The sequence below is a fragment of the Peromyscus leucopus genome, chromosome 3 (assembly GCF_004664715.2).
Source record: "Peromyscus leucopus breed LL Stock chromosome 3, UCI_PerLeu_2.1, whole genome shotgun sequence".
Classification (NCBI taxonomy): domain Eukaryota; kingdom Metazoa; phylum Chordata; class Mammalia; order Rodentia; family Cricetidae; genus Peromyscus; species Peromyscus leucopus.
The window spans coordinates 138,700,338-138,717,490 of record NC_051065.1 but is presented as its reverse complement, the minus strand read 5'-3'; the positions used below and the strand labels follow the sequence as shown (position 1 = coordinate 138,717,490).

At 46.3% G+C, this 17,153-nt stretch overlaps 1 protein-coding gene across 3 annotated transcripts in view; it reads right to left on the bottom strand.

The window, feature by feature from the left end:
- Positions 1-252: 252 nt before the first annotated feature.
- The window catches only part of Gpr19 (G protein-coupled receptor 19), a 32,343-nt gene continuing 15,442 nt past the window's right edge, over positions 253-17,153 (bottom strand). For 2 of the 3 annotated variants that reach the window (XM_037204050.1, XM_028894458.2), the window contains one exon: positions 253-1,576. In XM_037204050.1, the coding sequence (XP_037059945.1) occupies positions 307-1,554 (1,248 nt within the window). In that variant the 5' untranslated portion in view covers positions 1,555-1,576 and the 3' untranslated portion in view covers positions 253-306. The remainder of the gene's footprint in view (positions 1,577-17,153) is intronic. The other variant, XM_028894459.2, reaches the window with a different exon arrangement.

Sequence of the window (17,153 nt, the reverse complement as noted above, 5' to 3'; positions counted from 1 at the left end):
AAGGTGGCTGTGAACTGCTGTGTGGTGTGGGTGCTGGGGTTTGAACTTGGGTCCTTGGAAGACCAACCAGTGCTCTTAACCATCTCTGAGCCATCTCTCCAGCCCAGGAAAGAACTTTTCATGGGCATCTAATGGTGGGAGCGCTACTGACCAACAAAAGCGGCTAGAACAAAGTCCCCAGAGACCATAATCAACAGTGGGCGCACTTTACAGACAGACAGGTAAGTGAAAACTAAGGAAATCACTCCCCTCTCATAGTTAAAGCCTTTTAATCTCTGCACGTGACAGTGAAATAATTCTTAGAAATTAGACAAAAGTGTTTGGTGGGTTTGAATTGATGGGCCAGGCAAGCTTCTTTTCCCTGGCTTCTCGGTCAAATGAGTCATAGATGGAGTCTTTGGTCATCGTCCTGCTCACAGGAGGGATTTCCGAAATGCCCACATAGTTTCTTTTGGCCATCCTTGAACTGGTGGTGATGGTGTAAGCGTTGCTGCGGTAACATTTCATGGAGGACATGCAGAAAGTCTCTTTCATTCCTCTCCGAAAATTGGCATTATAAATCGAGTAGAGAGTGGGTTTCGAGGCTGAAGAGCTAAAGGATACCCACGTGACCGCTGTGAAGACAAGGGAGCTCTTTTTGTAGTCTTGCTCATGGGGGTGCCAGAGCTGAGCCACATGGAAAGGCAGCCAGGAGAATAGAAAGACCACGTTCAAGAGGAGAAACATCTTGACGGTTTTCACCTTTGTCCTGGGGACAATGTTCATCGTCCTCCTCAGGGTCCGCCCATCAGTGCCTATCCTCCAGATATACTTCACGACCTTCTGGTAAAATAAGATTATGAGGACAGAGGGAATCACAAAGCCCACCAAGAAGTGGATGACCGCATAGGCAGTTCCCTCCCAGGAGGGAGGGAGGAAGTAGTTACAATGGCCGTCCCAGCCGGAACCATAGAAGAAGAAGACAGGCGTCACAAAGGCTGCATCCAGGATCCAGGAGGCTGCGATCATCTTCTTGGCTTTTTCTCTGGACACCTTGAAACTCAGCGGGTAGACGATGGTGTAGAAGCGGTCTATGCAGATGGAGAGGAGCACGTAGATCTGGACGCCGGGCGTGAGATACTGGAAGTAGCGCACTACCTTGCACATGGCGCCCCCGAGGGTCCACCTTCCAGTGGTGATCTGCAGCACAACAAACGGGGTGCTGGCCACGCTGATGAGGAGGTCGGCACACGCCATGGAGACCACAAAGTAGTTGGTGGTGGACTGAGTCCTCCGGCTCCTGTGGATGACCAGGCACACCAGGGAATTGCCAAAGATAGAGAACAACCACAGAGCACCAAAGAAAATGCTGGCTGTGGCCACCTCTCCAGGGCTCAGTCCATACTGAAGGTCTGTCCTGTTGCTCATCCAGCTGTGTTCCTCATGGAATTCCATCAGGCCATGGGGCAGCAGGGCCTCGGCTGCTTCCGCGCAGCTGTGGTTCTGAAGGGGCACCAGCAAGGTAGCAGTAACCACAGGCGGCTGGTCGTTATCCATTCTGTGAGCAAAAACCATAGTCACTCTTTTCCTCTTAGGTCTAGATAAGACAAGAAGAACAAAGCCTCCTGTTAAAACGCTGTCGTGTAAGCTGGCTACTGACAAGACAATCCTTCTTAGAATATTCACTGTATAGTACTGGGTTTCATAAAGGCGTTTCATTCAAGCGAGTCAGGGGCTTGACCACGTTCACTCTCCAAAACATCCCTTTCTCCCTCTTGCTAGTCTCTTTCTTCTCCCAGACAATCTTGCGTCTCTGTCATGTCTCTCTCTCATACACATGTACACACCTACACACATATGTATATATTAATGATTTTATGTATCTATTCAAAATCTACGATCCAGAGATGGGTGAAAACATGTGATACTTGTCTGTCTGTGTCTGAGTTGTTCTGTTACTAAGATCTCCGCTTCCATCCACTTTCCTGTAAATGATATAATTGCATTCTTTATGGATGGACAGGACTCCACTGCGCTCGTGTGTGTGTGTGTATGTGTGTGTGTGTGTGTGTGTGTGTGTGTCACATTTTCTCTATTCATCTATTGACTGGTTCCACATCTTGGCTGCAGTAAACACAGATGTGCAGGTACCTCTGTGGTAGGCCAACTTAGAGTCCTCTGTGTGTATTACCCAAGAGTGGCAGAAAGACTATCTATCCACTGTATTTGACACTGACAGAGGCCGTTTGTCAGTGATTAGAACTTGTGCACTGGTAAGAAAACCTAACTACTGAGCTGGGTGTGGAGAACTCTCTGCGTTCCAGGACAGCCAGGGTGATGTAGAGACCCTGTCTCAAAAAAGGGAAAAGGAGGAAAGAAAGGAAGGGAGGGAGGGAGGGAGGGAGGGAAGGAGGGGGAAGGGAGGAAAGGGAGGGAGGAGGAGGGAGGGATCCTCAGAAAGATAAGGGAGAAAAAAATCCCGGTAAAGTAGCACAGAAGAGAAATCCAGAGGGTAGCCTTCTGGGTTGATCTTTGAGGCCCCTTTTTCCTTAGAGACACAGCCTCCTTCAAGGCATACCTCCTAAGGTGTTTTTCTTTGTGTGTGTGTCTGTGTGATGCTCATTTGCCTGTGTGTGGACACTGGTGTGTCTTCCTCACTCACTCTCCTCTGTGTTACACTTTAGAACAAATGTGGGTATGGGTAAGTTGTAATATCCACACATTGTTTTAAATTTTCTTTAGATTTATGTGTATGAGCCGTTTTCCTACTTGCATGCATGTGCACTGTGTGCAAGCCTGGTGTCTTCAGCAATCAGAAGAAGGCGTCAGATGCCCTGGAACTGGAGTCACAGGCAGTTATAAACCACAATGCATGTGCTGGGAACCAAAGCTGGGGTATCTGCATGAGCAACAGATGCTCTTAACCACTGAGCCACCTCTTTAGGCCTCCACCGTAGTTTTTGACATAGGCCTCGGACTGGCTAGCCAGCTCCTCCTGAGGTCCTCATGTCTCCGCTCTGCACCAGAGTAGCAGGACCATTCGGCAGTGCCCAGCTCTTCAAGTGGGTTTTGGAGACCAAGTCCGGTCCTGGTGCTTGCATGGCAAGTACCCGACTGACTGAGCCATCCTCCAGCCCCCAGTGAGCATGTGTGGCGGGTGCTTTGCAATCAAACTGACCTGAGACTTCCCCACGCTTACAACAAAGGCTGTATTTTCTGCACTCGTGGGCTGAAGCGTAACTGGATAGTAGGTTAGCCTGTCCAGAATGGCTGGGGTGCCCTGTTGATTCAGCACTTAATGCTGCACGGAGTTTTCCCAGTTTGTTTTACTCTAGCTTAGCAGTACACCAGAATCTCCCAGAAACCTCTAAAACAGACTGATTTGGTCCCGTCCCCCAGCCCTGGGATTCGGATTTAATGAGTCTGGAATGTAGAAGGCATCAGGGTGTTTCAGAGTTCCCCAGGTGGCCCTAATGTTCAGTCACGATGAAGAAACAACTTCGGAAGGCTTTCCACGTTTCTGTCTTCCCCACTGAATTATGGGTTCTGGAGGAGGTATTATTCCTTTCTCCATGCCCCACAGAGTCTAACTGAAGTACTTTGCATTAATAATTGCTTGTTAAATATTAACTAAATTGGATCCATAAGGACAGAGAACTTAAATAAACTCCTCCCACCCATGGCTCTGCTAGGAGAATTCAGTGTCAGCGAACAGATCACTGTGTCCTCAGGGAGCTGAGACACTGGTGACCATAGAAATAGAGAAAAAGGTGACTGCTGAAAGAGAGGGCGGTAAAACCGGTTCAAGGCAGTCTAAGGCACTAAGGCAGAGGAAGGACAGCTTAGGTCCTCAGACGGGTCTAACCCAAAGCAGGGGAAAGCCTGCTCCTTTTCATTCTGGAGTCCCAGAGTAAAAGTTCTCAAAGGCTTCTGCTCGTGTGGAAATAAATGCCTTTCAGGGAATGGTTCTGAAATAAAAGGGCTGTTTAATTAGTAACTATGCCTAGAGTCTCCTATACATAGTAATTTTAGAAGTGTCAGATACACTGTGAAGTTACATGTTAACTTACATATTCCTGTCTAGCTGAACAAATAATCCCAAAGGTTAGGCACTTGCTGCCTTATAGGACATTAACCAGTTCTGTGTCTAACCAGTTGACACTGTTTTAATGCTGACATTTTTTTAAATTCCTCTAAATCTGCATTCCTTCAAATGCTCTTAGAAGCACCCTTATCTGGACGTCTCCTTCAATAGTAAGTGAACAAATCTTTCTTTCACGTTCACCATGTTTGTGTAAGTTACACCATTAACTTTTTGAAACTCATATGTAGTGGATGGAAGAATGGAAAGGATAAATGGAAGGAAGGAAGAAAGGAAGGAAGGGTAGGTGGATGGATGGAAGGATGGATGGAAGGGAGGATAAATGGAAGGAAGGAAGGGTGGGTGGGTGGATGGACGGATGGGTGGATGGAAGGGTGGAAGGAAGGAAGGATGGATGGATGGAAGAACGGATAGAAGGAAGGATGGATAGATGGCTGCATGAGTGGACGGATGGACGGACAGGTGGATGGGTGAAAGACTGGAAGCTAATGAGATGAAGGGAAGAACCACAAAGAAGAGAGGGATTCTTGGCTGTGATGACACACACTTTTAATCTCAGCACTAGGGAAGCAGAGGCAAGTGGATCTCTATGAGTGCAGGGCCAGCCAGAGCTGCACAGTGAGGCTCTGTCAAAAGAAAACAAGCAAAAGCCCCGAGGGGCACCCACGATGGAGGCTGCGTCCTGTGGAGGCCGATCCCACTGAGCTCATCCATGTTTCTACAGTCAGTTAGTCTCTACACCATGCAACAGCACACCTAGGAGGTTTAAAACTCCGGGAAGGGGAACTAGGAGAACGCTCAGTGGGTAAAGTGCTCACCACACAAATATCCAGCAGGGGTCTTGGACCTCCAGAACCCACATAAAAGCTGGTGGGCACGGAAGCCTGGCTATAATGCCAGCACTCGGGAGACCGAGACGGGGTTCCCAGGACAAGGTGGCTGGCTGGACGAGCCAACTCTGCACGCTCTGCTTCAGTGGGAGAGCCTGTCTCAAGAGGTAAGGCAGACCAGAGAAAGACACCATATCCACCTCTGGCCTCCGCACACACACATGCATGTGTAACACACACACACACACACACACACACACACACACACACACACACACGCCATACACACACACAAACATCCCTAACAATTGACTTCTTTCCTCCTGAAATAGCCACAAGCTTTATTACAAATATTCATTAGCATTCTCACTGCTTAAGAAACCATTCTTTTGTTGTTGTTGTTTTGTTTTGTTTTTTTTCTGAGGCAGGGTTTCTCTGTGTAAGAGCTAGCCCTGGCTGTCCTGGAAGTTGCTCTATAGACTAGGCTGGCATCGAACTCACAGAGATCCACCTGCCTCTGCCTCCCGAGAGCTGGGATTAAAGGTGTGCACCACCCAGCTACCATTCTTATATTTGAGATTTATTTAAAAATGTGATCTGGGAGTGGAAGTGCGTGCCTGTAACCCAACACGTGGGAGGCTGAAGCAGGAAGATTTCTTTGAAGACAACCTGGATGACATAGTGAGATTCTGTCTCCAAAACCAAAAACTTAAAAAAAAAATAAAATCCAATCTTAGCTTGGGATTTTCAAAATGCTAGTTTTTTACTTAATTTAGAATGTTTTCTACAGAATGGTAATACAGACTTCAGCACCTAAGGTCACTTTAGGTAGCAGTGGCAATTCTATTACAGCGGGGCCATGACAACATTAACATCACACCCAGTCAATACGTCCTGTGGTCAAGGATGGCCTATGTGTAACCCTTGGAGCAGATGATACTACTTACTAGTCGGTTTCACAAGTGAGAGGAGCCGAAGCTTTCCCCTCAGTCACACAGTTGGGAACGGTGGCCACCTCAGGCGCTTCATCCACCTGGATGAGCTTCATGCACGGAGACAAGGGGTTTGACCTGAATCCAGAGGGCCACACAGCTGTACTTGGGGGCCTTTCTGGATTCCTCGTCCAAAAGCAGAAGTACCAAGTTATCCCCAGAGCCTCCTGCCTACCCACAGGTAACATCTCCTCAACGTGAACTCTGGAATTTGTGATACGTCCGTCCCTAGCTGGGAGCTACTGACAGCTGATGGCTGCTAGGGAGGCAGTCAGTTGTCTTTGGGGATACGACTGTGCTCCACTGGATGGTCCCACAGCCATGCATCTATGGGCAACACAAATTGGACTCGGTGAGTTATTAGAAACAAAACCAAAAACAGGCCAGGCATGGTGGTACACCCCTTTAATCCCGGCACTCTAAGGCAGAGTGCTTCTAGTCTGCACTTCAAACTCCGCAAATCTGGGGGTGGTCTGGTCTATTTATTGAGTTCCAGGCCAGCCAGGGCTACATAGTAAGACCCCATCTCAACCAAAACACACAAAAACATGATTTTGAAAGGCAGGGGTGAAGGGGGAGATTGACAGGAGTTGGACAGGGGAGCTGGGGTCAAATATGATCAAAATACATTGTTTGCATGTATGAAATTCTCAAAAAATATATAAAAATGTTATATATTTAAAAAGAAATATGCAACATGGCGAGCTGTTTAAAAATCACAGTCACCACCCTGGCAGTGGTGGCATATGCCTTTAGTCCTAGCACTTGGAAGGCAGAGGCTGGTGGATCTCTGAGTTTGAGGTCAACCTGGTCTACAGAGCAAATTCCAGGACAGCCAAGCTTAAGTGATGAAAGTAACCATCAAAAACAGAAAGTTGATGAAGATGTAATTGAATAACGAGGACATGTTCCAGCCCCAGCAAGCAGCAGAACTTAGCAGCTTTGGCCGTGGCTCTGGATTTAAAGTTAAGGATAGAAGGAAGGAATTATGGAATAAAGCTGCTGAGGCCAGGCATATATCAGGGGTGTCCCTGAATGCAGGCCTAAAAGGCCATTGTGTGAAGCTGTGAAGTTGAAGTCTGGATTGCCTTGGAGACCCCAAGATGTTAGAGATGCCAGAGTCATGGGATACCAGCTGAGGAGAGCTGCTAACAGGGAGTGGAACCAGCCCAAGAGAGAGACGTGTGCTGCAGTCAACAAAGCTGAATGGAATTGGAGATGGGAAGAGCGCTTTGACATCAGACACGGAGATGCAGAGTTTGGAGTTTGCCCAGCTGGTTTTCAGTCTTTCTTTGGTCCAGTATTTCCTCACTATGCTCCCTTCCCTACATTTTGGAATGGTAATGTATATCCTGTGCCATTATATGCTGGAAGTATGTGATCTACTTTTTTATTTTAATTTTATAAGGGAATACAGTTAAGAGATTGCATGAATCTTAAAAGAGACTTTGAACTTTGGACTTTTGAACATTGTTGACTGTGATAGACTATGGGAACTTTTGAAGTTGGACTAAATGCATTTTGCATTATGATATGGCTATAAGCCTTTGGGGGCCAGGGAGTGGAATGTGGTCATTTGAAAGAAAATGTCCTCCAAAGGGAGTGGCACTTTTAAGAAGTGTGGCCTTATTGGAGCAGGTGTGGTCTTGTTGGGGGAAGTGTGTCACTGTGGAGACGGGCTTTGAGGTCTTATATGTGCTTGAGCCAAACCAGTGACTCAGTCCACTTCCTGTTGCCTTCATATCACGATGTAGCCAGCACTATGTCTGCCTACATACTGCCATGCTCCCCGCCATGATGACAATAGGCTGAACCTCTGAAAATGTAACCCACCCCCAATTAAATGTTTTTCCTTTATAAGAGTTGTCATGGTATCTCTTCACAGTAATGGAAACCCAAACTAAGACATTCATACGCAGAAATAGACAAACATGATAATTTTTTATCCTCTTCTCCATAGAGCCAGTTACTGAACAACTACTAGCATGCCCCTGAGCTTACAGAAGCTTCTGGATGCTTGCTGTCTGGCCCTGACCTAAGACACTGGGGTGGAGACACTGTGATAAATGCTTTATAGAATCCTTTGAGGTAGCCACCAACATACCTGCAGGGAGGAAATGGAAAAACCAATGAGAGTAACACAAGTTCTAAATGATAATTAGGTACCCCAGACCCTTCACAAAAGCCATTTATCCTTAACAAGTCCAAAATAAAAAAAAAAAAAAAAAAAAAAAAAAAAAAAAAAAAAAAAAAAAAAAAAAAAAACTATGGGACTAATGTTAATGTGATCACTATAGTACATGACGTGTGATATGGTTTTAAAGACTTGAGTTGACAATACTTAAGGTTGTGGGTTTTTTTTTTTTTATATTTTTTTGGTTGTGAGCCTAGCCTTTAACGGCTGAGCCATCTCTCCAGCCCGTGGGGTTTTTTTTAAATCATCCATGACAATCAAAACTAACCACCACATGATTCTAAAATATCAGAAAGCCTGCATGTTTAACATGATTTTAGGTGGCCAGGAAAGCTTGTATCCTTCAGTCTCTCTCATAACTACAGCACCACTCTTTTAAAGTCCAGGTCTCCACAGGCGTAGTGACACATGCCTGTGATCTCAGCTCCAGGAGACAGGAAGACACTGAGAGCTGAAGGCCAGCCTGGTCTACATAGCAAGTTCTGTGCCAACTAGTTTCAGACTCTGTCTCAAAAGACATAAGAAGGGCCAGTGATTCGCAGTGGAGCATTTGTCATGCAAGCCTGAGAAGCTGAGTTAGAATCCTAGAACCCACATGGACAGAGAAACAGCTCCCACAAGTTGTCCTCTGACTTCCACATGCACACCATGGTGTGCACACCCCCACATGTACATACATCATGCACACACACACAATAATATTTTTTAATCTAAGGACATAACACTTTATTAAAATGTAACTTCTTTTTAAAGAACACATTATATATGGGTCCTGATCTCTAGGACCTGTTCAAGTACCAAAGTCCATGGTTTTAGTGCAAATGAATGCAGGCCTATCCTGTGATACACTGGTCTTGGCGGGCTGGGCAGTGTTGCAGCATCAGTGATTACAGGAGTCTGAGGATAGCGCCTTAACAATGGTTCTGCCCAGAGCTCAGCCCAGCTCCACAGTGTGGGACCATAGGCCAGGGCTGAGGATGAGACATATGGCCCTACCTTTGGTCTCGGACATCAGAGAAGGACTACCCTTTTTTAGGTGTCTCGTGATGAACAACTGTTTACTTGACACTGGCCTTGGAATGCCCTCTAGGGCTAAAACAGTGTCAACACACAAAACCATGGCCTTGAGTAAACCCAGACTTAGGATGCCATCTAGTGTGCCAGCAGAGCGTCCGCAGATATACGGGCTTGTTTGAACTACAATGACTAAAACATGCCGTAGTGTGAAGACGGGGACAGATAGCTAACCTTTCAATGTCCAGCCCACAGTCCACACTAACGAGCATTTAGAACGTTTGAGAGTTGGGGAGCAGGTTTGCAGGAAGAGGGCTCAGCAGGTAAAAGTGTTTGCCTTGAAATCTTGGGTACCTGAATCCATTGCTCTAACTGAAGTAAGGAGGGGAGGAGGGAACCAACTTAAGTTGTCCTCTGGCCGGGCGGTGGTGGCGCACGCCTTTAATCCCAGCACTCGGGAGGCAGAGGTAGGTGGATCTCTGTGAGTTCGAGGCTAGCCTGATCTACAGAGCAAGTTTCAGGACAGCCAGAGCCACACAGTGAAACCCTGTCTTGAACCATGCACCCCAAAAAGAAGTTGTCCTCTGGCCTTCACACATGGGCCATGAAACATGAGCACCCCCTCCCCCCAAAATAATAAATACAAATTGTTGAACAGAACTTTTAGGGAACAACAACAACAAAGAAGAAGAAGAATTGGCTGGTGACACAGCAGTTACACAGTGTTTTCTTAGCAGACTCAAGAGTCTGGGGGCAGGGAAGAGAAATAGTCAGGTTAGTGATTCACCCATGGTCAAAAGAGGGCCACAGAAACTGACACAGAGCAATCCTCGTGGAAACTCTCACATGGAGAGTTAACTGATTAATTTTCCTGTAGAGAACTGGGGATTGACCTAATACCTTATGCAACACCCTTTTTAAAGTTAAACATTTGAAATGGGCACGGTGGTACAGTCCTTTACTCTCAGCACTTGGGAAGCAGAGGCAGATGGATCTCTGTAAGTCAGAGGCCAGCCTGGTCTACATAGTGAGTTCCAGGCCAGGCAGGGCTGCAGAGTGAGACCCTGTCTCAAAAATTAATTAATTAGTGTGTGTGTGCACACGCACACGTGTTTATACATACATGCATATATATATGTATATATATATACACCTCACCCCAAAATAATAAATAAAAATTGTTATATATAACATTGTTATTGTTACACACACACACACACACACACACACACACACACACACACACACACACGGAGTGAGAGAGAGTATGTGTCCAACATAGTAACCAATGGTGACTTTAGTAGCCCATTTCCTGGAATGGACAGGTCCTCCAGACGTAAAGTCAGTAAGGGAAGAACAGAGTTGACGGCTCCACAGCCCAAAGGGCCTCACGGACATCTAGGGAACATCCCACTCAACAACTGCACGTGCCTTCTTCCAAGCAACACAGGGACCACTCCCAGGACAGGCAGGCCACAGAACAGTCTTAACAAGTGTCAGCACAACAAATGTCTGAGATCACAGTGAGTCTATTTTCCAAATGTGCTGGAATAAAACTAGAAATCAATAACAAAAACTATGTAAACTGTACAAATATGTGGATGTTAACTTACTCTTGAACTTCCTCATATCAAGGAAGAATTTTTAAAGTTTCTTTCCTTTTTCTTTCTGTTTGTTGTTGTTGTTTGTTTTAGACAGGACCTCACATGTCCTAGGCTGGCTTCAAACCTGATACACAGGCAAGAATGACCCTGAACCTCTTTCTTTGTCTTGTTCTGTTTTTTGTTTTTCGAGACAGGGTTTCTCTATGTAGCCTTGGCTGTCCTGGAACTCACTGTGTAGACCAGACTGGCCTGGAACTCACAAAGATCCGCCTGCCTCTGCCTCCCTCGTGCTGGGATTAAAGGCATGCGCCACCACTGCCTGGCTGACCCTGAACTTTCTAATCCTCCTGCCTCCACCTCTCAAGTGCTAGGACGTTAGGTGCTGCTTCTAATCTTAGTACTAGAGAGGAATGAGTCAGGAGGAATGCAGATGTGAGATCAACAGCAACTATATAGTAAGTTGCAGGCCAGCCTGAGCTATACAATGAGTTACAGGCCAGCCTGAACTACATAGTGAGTTATAGGCCAGGCCTACAGTATAAGACGACGCTGTCTCAGAAAATAAAGAGTATAATAACAATAAGTTCAAAATTGAATCTTTTGTTTGTTTGTTTGTTTGTTTGTTTGTTTCAAGACAGAGTTTCTCTGTATAGCCCTGGTTGTCCTGGATCTCACTCTGTAGCCCAGGCTGGTCTCCCAACTCACAGAGATCCGCCTGCCTCTGCCTCCCTAGTGCTGGGATTGAAGGCGTGCGCCACCACTGCCGCCGCCGCCACCCGGCTCAAAATTGAATCTTGCTTCATTACTTAAAAACTCTCAACAAGACAGGCAGAGGCAGGTGGATCTCTGTGAGTTCGAGCCAGTCTGAGCTACAGAGTGAGTTCCAGGAAAGGCTCCAAAGCTACACAGAGAAACCCTGTCTCAAAAAAAGAAAAATAAAAAATAAAACAAACAAACAAAAAAACTCAAAACTCTCAACAAGTTAGGAATAGAAAAAACATACCTCAACACAACAATAAAAGCCAAACACAATGAGTGGGGGAAGGCTGAAAACCTTTCTCTCAGACAGAACAAGGTAAGGCACCCTTTCCCATCACTTTTATTTGTGTTATATTGAAAGTCACAAGCAGAAGAAAGAAACAAGGATATACCAAGGTGGCAAAGAACAAGCCAAGTTGTCAGTTTGCAGATAATATGCTCTAATGTGAAGAAAACCCTCAGGTAACACTGAAAACTATCTGAATAAGCAAATTCAGCGAAGTTACAGGGTACAAAATAAATACACAAAAGCCAATAGCTTGATATACACCAATAGCAAATTACCTAAACTAGGATCAAGAAAGCAATCTCATTTATAGTGGCTGTAAAACATACATCTAGGAGGAAATGTAATCAAAGACGTGAAAGCCTGCGACACTGAGACTGTAAAACACTGAGAGAAGAAATAGGAGATGAGGAAGGGTCAGAGGAGGGAGGGAAGGAAGGGGAAGGGAAAGAAATGGGGAGGGAAAAAGGAAAAGAAAAGGCAGTTTGTGTTCACGGATAGAAGAATCAGTATTGTTAGACGTCCATAATGCTCAAAGTGATCTATAGATTCAACACAACCTCTGCCAAAACGCCAATGACATTCGTTACAGAATTAGGAAAAAAACAATTTCTATCAAATCACAAAAGCCCCAAATAGCCAAAGCCAAGCTGTAGTAATCAAGCCAGCATGGTACTGGCATCGACACACACACAGACACACACACACACACACACACACACACACAACAAACAAAAAAAAAAAAACAACAAAAAAAAAAACACACAGACACACACACACACAGACACACACACACACACACACACACACACACACACACACACACACACACACACACACACACACACACACATCGAGGGCTGTCCGGGAGCCTGCTCAGAGGGTTCCACAGGTAAAGGCATTTGCTGCCAAGCCTGACAACTTGAACTCCATCCCTGGAATCCAGAGTAGAAAGAGAAAACTGACTTCCACAAGTTGTCCTCTGACTTCCACATCCCTGCCATGGCATGCACAGCAACTTCCCTTCCTCCAAAAAAAAAAAAGTAAACACCAAACATACACTCCTAGAAGTGAACTACACAACTAAACCCAACTGATTTTTCACAAAGGTGCTCAGAACACATATTGGAGAAGGGACTTTTTTTTTTTTCAAAAAACGGTGCTGGAAAAACAGGATTGTCTTCAAGAAAAAGGATGAAATTAAATTCCCACTTCTTACCAGGTATAAAAAGAACTAAAAGTGGATGAACGGTTTGAATGCTAGCCCTCGAACTGAGAAACTACTAGAAGGAAGCAAGGAAGGCCGAGGACACTGGGATTGACGAGATCTCTTTGGACGGCATCCTAGTTCACTCTGTGGGGTTGACACAGCCTAGAGTCATCTGCGAAGGGACTTCCAGCTGGGGGAAAGCCCACAGCAGCGTGGCCTGTGGGGATTTTCTTGATTATTAATTGAGGTGGGGACCCAGGCCCCCGTGGGAGGCAGCATCCCTCGGGCAGGTCTTCCTGGCCTGTATAGGAAAGCTAGCTAATAGGCACGGGTCTGCAAGCCGGCCAGGAGGCAGTCTTTCCCATGAAGTTCCTGCTCCGCTCCTGTCCTGACTTCCTCCATGAGGGACTGTAAACTGTAAGCTGGATGTAAGCCTTTCTTCCGCTAAACTACTTTGGATCAGAGGTTTTTATCACAGCAACGAAGAGTAAGTCAGGAAAAGACAGGATGCTGATGATACAGGAAACAAAGACAAAATCAGACAGATAGATGGGGGCTGGAGCGGGGCTGGGCAGTCAGGGTGCTGGCTGGCCACCTGCTGCTCTTGCAGAAGACCAGTTCTGTTCCCGGCACCCAGGTCTGGCTCTTCACAATTACCTGGAACTCTAGCTACAGGGGATCACTTTCTTCTGGCCATGATGGGCACCTGCACGCACAGGTACATATACACACACAGACATATACACACAGACGACAGAAATACAAATAAAGTAATCTTTCTTTAAAAAAGAAGGAAGGGAGGGAGGAAGGAAAGGAATGAGAGTCCATCAAACTAAAAGACTTCTAGGGAAGGTAGAGGACTAGAAGCTGCATTGTAATACAGTGCAGAAGAGTCAGGATGAGAATTGATTCTGAAGAGGAAAAAACGTTGGGAGTTCACAAAGGCTGTGACAGGACAGCCAAACAGTTCAGAGAAACTCAGCAAAAAGAACAGAGCTGCCCCACAGACCCGAAGATGGACAGTCAATGTGGGGAGCACGCATCCACATGCCCCTGCCCCAGATCAGAGACATCCAAGGGATGCAAATGTGGAGAACCGGACAGCTTAGGGCACAGAAGCATCTGCTGTGTGCAATGGGGCCTGCAGGGGGAGGTAGCTGCCCTGGTGGTTAGGTGCTGACCTCATCAACTGAGAATCACTTTGGAGTTTGATAGCCCTGAGTCCAAAGTCAGTCTGTGGTCAACTTCTGGCCTGACCTAGCCGCCATGAGGGTCACTGCTGTAGAGGGGATCATACATGTCCACGGCCGCACCCCTACAGGAGGGTGATGAATGCTTGATGTGTCTGGAGTATGAAGACGGGTCTGCCCGGGCAGATCTCAGTGCTGTGGTTTCCTCCCCTACTCCTGCCGGCTCGAGCAGTAGCCACCACGCGGTCTAAACACTGGAGAGCCTTGGGAGGGTGGGAGCGCCTGCCCACACACCCCTGCAAAGTTAATTGTGGAAACAAAGGCCAGGGGCGCACCAAGGGAAACTATAAATCGGAGACAGCTCTGGAGGACACCCGACACCTGTCCAGCGCAGGCAACACTAGCACACATCACAGGGAGGACGCGTCTTCAAAGTCCCGGCCCCGGCCCCGGCCCCAGCTCCCTGACAGACCCAGCAAGAGGCTCCTCCAAAAGTTGCTTTCCCCTTGTGTTTCCTGTCTTCTTCCTTTTTGCTGTACGTCTCAGTGTTTTTGCTTTGTCTTACTTCTTAGGTGTACACGTATGTGTACGTGTTTGCATGTGTGTGGAGACAGGACACTCGTAGGTGTCTTTCTCAGGAATGCTGTCCACCTCCTTTGTGACAAGTGTTTGTCATTGGCCCTAAGGTCATTAATTAAACTAAAATGGCTGGCCAGCAAGGCCCTAGGACCCTCCTGTCTCTCCCTCCCGAGCACTGGGGGTTCCATCCACGATGCCCAGCACCCTTACCACACCTGGCACGGTACACAGGGGCTGGGCAGTAATCTCGGGTCCTCCTGCTCACAGAGCAGGCGCTTTACTTGACTGAGACCCCTAAGCAACTTTATTACTTTTTACTTTAAAAAAAGATTTATTTATTTATCATATATACAGTGTTATATACATGTATGCCTGCATGCCAAAAGAGGGCACCAGATCTCATTATAGGTGGTTATGAGCCACCGTGTGGTTGCTGGGAATTGAACTCAGGACCTCTGGAAGAGCAGCCAGCGAGTGCTCTTAACCTCTGAGCCACCTCTCCAGCCCCTATCTTATTACTTATTTTAAGTTTTTGTATTTTTTTTTTTTTATTTAGACAAGTGTTCATAGCCCAAGTTGTCCCCAGATTTGAAATGTAGTCGTGGATGTCCCTTAAACTCCAAATCCTTCTGCGTCTACCTCCCACACCCTGAGATTACAAGTGTGCACCCAAGCCTGGCTTTTACAAGAAACTGTCTTTTCCTTTCGCTGTGTGGCCCCCAGTGATCCAATCCTGGTCGTCAGGCCTGGCAGCAAGCACCTTTGCTGGCTGGGCCACCTTGCTGGCACTCTGTACATTTTAGGTGTGAAGAGGTTGTAGAAGCCAGAGGCTGGGCACGGGGCTTCAGTCTAGCAGTTCTTAGGTGGAAACAACTTTACGTCCCAGGAGACATATGGCAACATCTAGAGACATTGGTTACTGGTATCTGGTAGGAAGAATCCAAGGATGCTGCTAAACATTCTACAACAAATATCAAAGAATCATCTGCCCCAAATACTAAATGTGACAAAATGCTGCAGAGCTAGCCCGTCTGGGTTTCAACTCACAATCTGGGGGCTGGAGAGATGGCTCAGAGGTTAGGAGCCCTGGATGCTCTTCCAGAGGACCCAGGTTCAATTCCCAGCACCCACATGGCAGTTCACAACTGTCTATAACCCATGTTCTGGGGGATCCAACACCCTCACCCAGACGTCCATGTAGGCAAAACATCAATGTACATAAAATACAAATAAATACATTTAAAAAAAAATCAACTCGCCGGGCAGTGGTGGCGCACGCCTTTAATCCCAGCACTCGGGAGGCAGAGCCAGGCGGATCTCTGTGATTTCGAGGCCAGCCTGGGCTACCAAGTGAGTTCCAGGAAAGGCACAAAGCTACACAGAGAAACCCTGTCTCGAAAAACCAAAAAAAAAAAAAAAAAAAAAAAAAAAAAAAAAAATCAACTCACAATCTGTGTGGCCACTGGCGAGTTAATGTCTCTGTGCTTATTGTTCTCATCTATAAAATGACAGTGCCTACTGATATGTTGTCAGAAAAAAGTACACGAGAAAGGGTTAATCCAAGTGTGCTGTTGTATGGTCACAGGTCCAACACTTGGGAGGCAGAGGCAGGAGGATAAGCAGTTCATTTCTAGCTCCAGGGATCCAATGTCCTCTTCTGGCTTCCAATGGGGTGCATGCACACACACATTTAACTGAAAGTTTTCTCCGGGTCCCACAAAGCCCCCTCAGTCCCACAGCCCACTTATAAAATAATCACTCAGAAGCTTATATTAATTAAAACTGCTTGGACATTAGCTCAGGCTAACTACTGACTAGCTCTTACACTTAAATTAACCCATAATTCTTATTTATGTTTAGCCACGTGGCTTGGTACCTTTTCTCAGTTCTGTCTTCACATCTGTGTCTGGCTGACAACTCCTCACTCTTCCCAGAATTCTCTTCTCTGCTTGTCCCACCTATACTTTCTGCCTGGCTACTGGTCAATCAGCATTTTATTTATTAACCAATCAGAGCAACACATTTACAGCATACAGAGCGATATCCACAGCGCGCGCGTGCGCGCGCGCGCGCGCACACACACACACACACACACACACACACACACACGTTAAAAAATAACAAAGAAAGGAGCCAAAAATACTATCTAGAACAAAACAAGAACTCAACAAATATCTGCTTTTAGTGATACATATTAAAAAAGACTAAAAAGAAACATCAGGATTTTAACATGTTCTTGCTTAGCACTCTATATTTTCCCAATTTACTTAAAAAATATGCACCATGTTTTGCCTGCATGTATGCCTGTGCATTACCTGCATGCCTAGTTGCCCTCAAAGTCTAGAGAAAAGCATCAGGTTCCCTGAAACTGGAGTTAAGACAGTTGTGAGCCACCATGTGGGTCCTGGGAAATG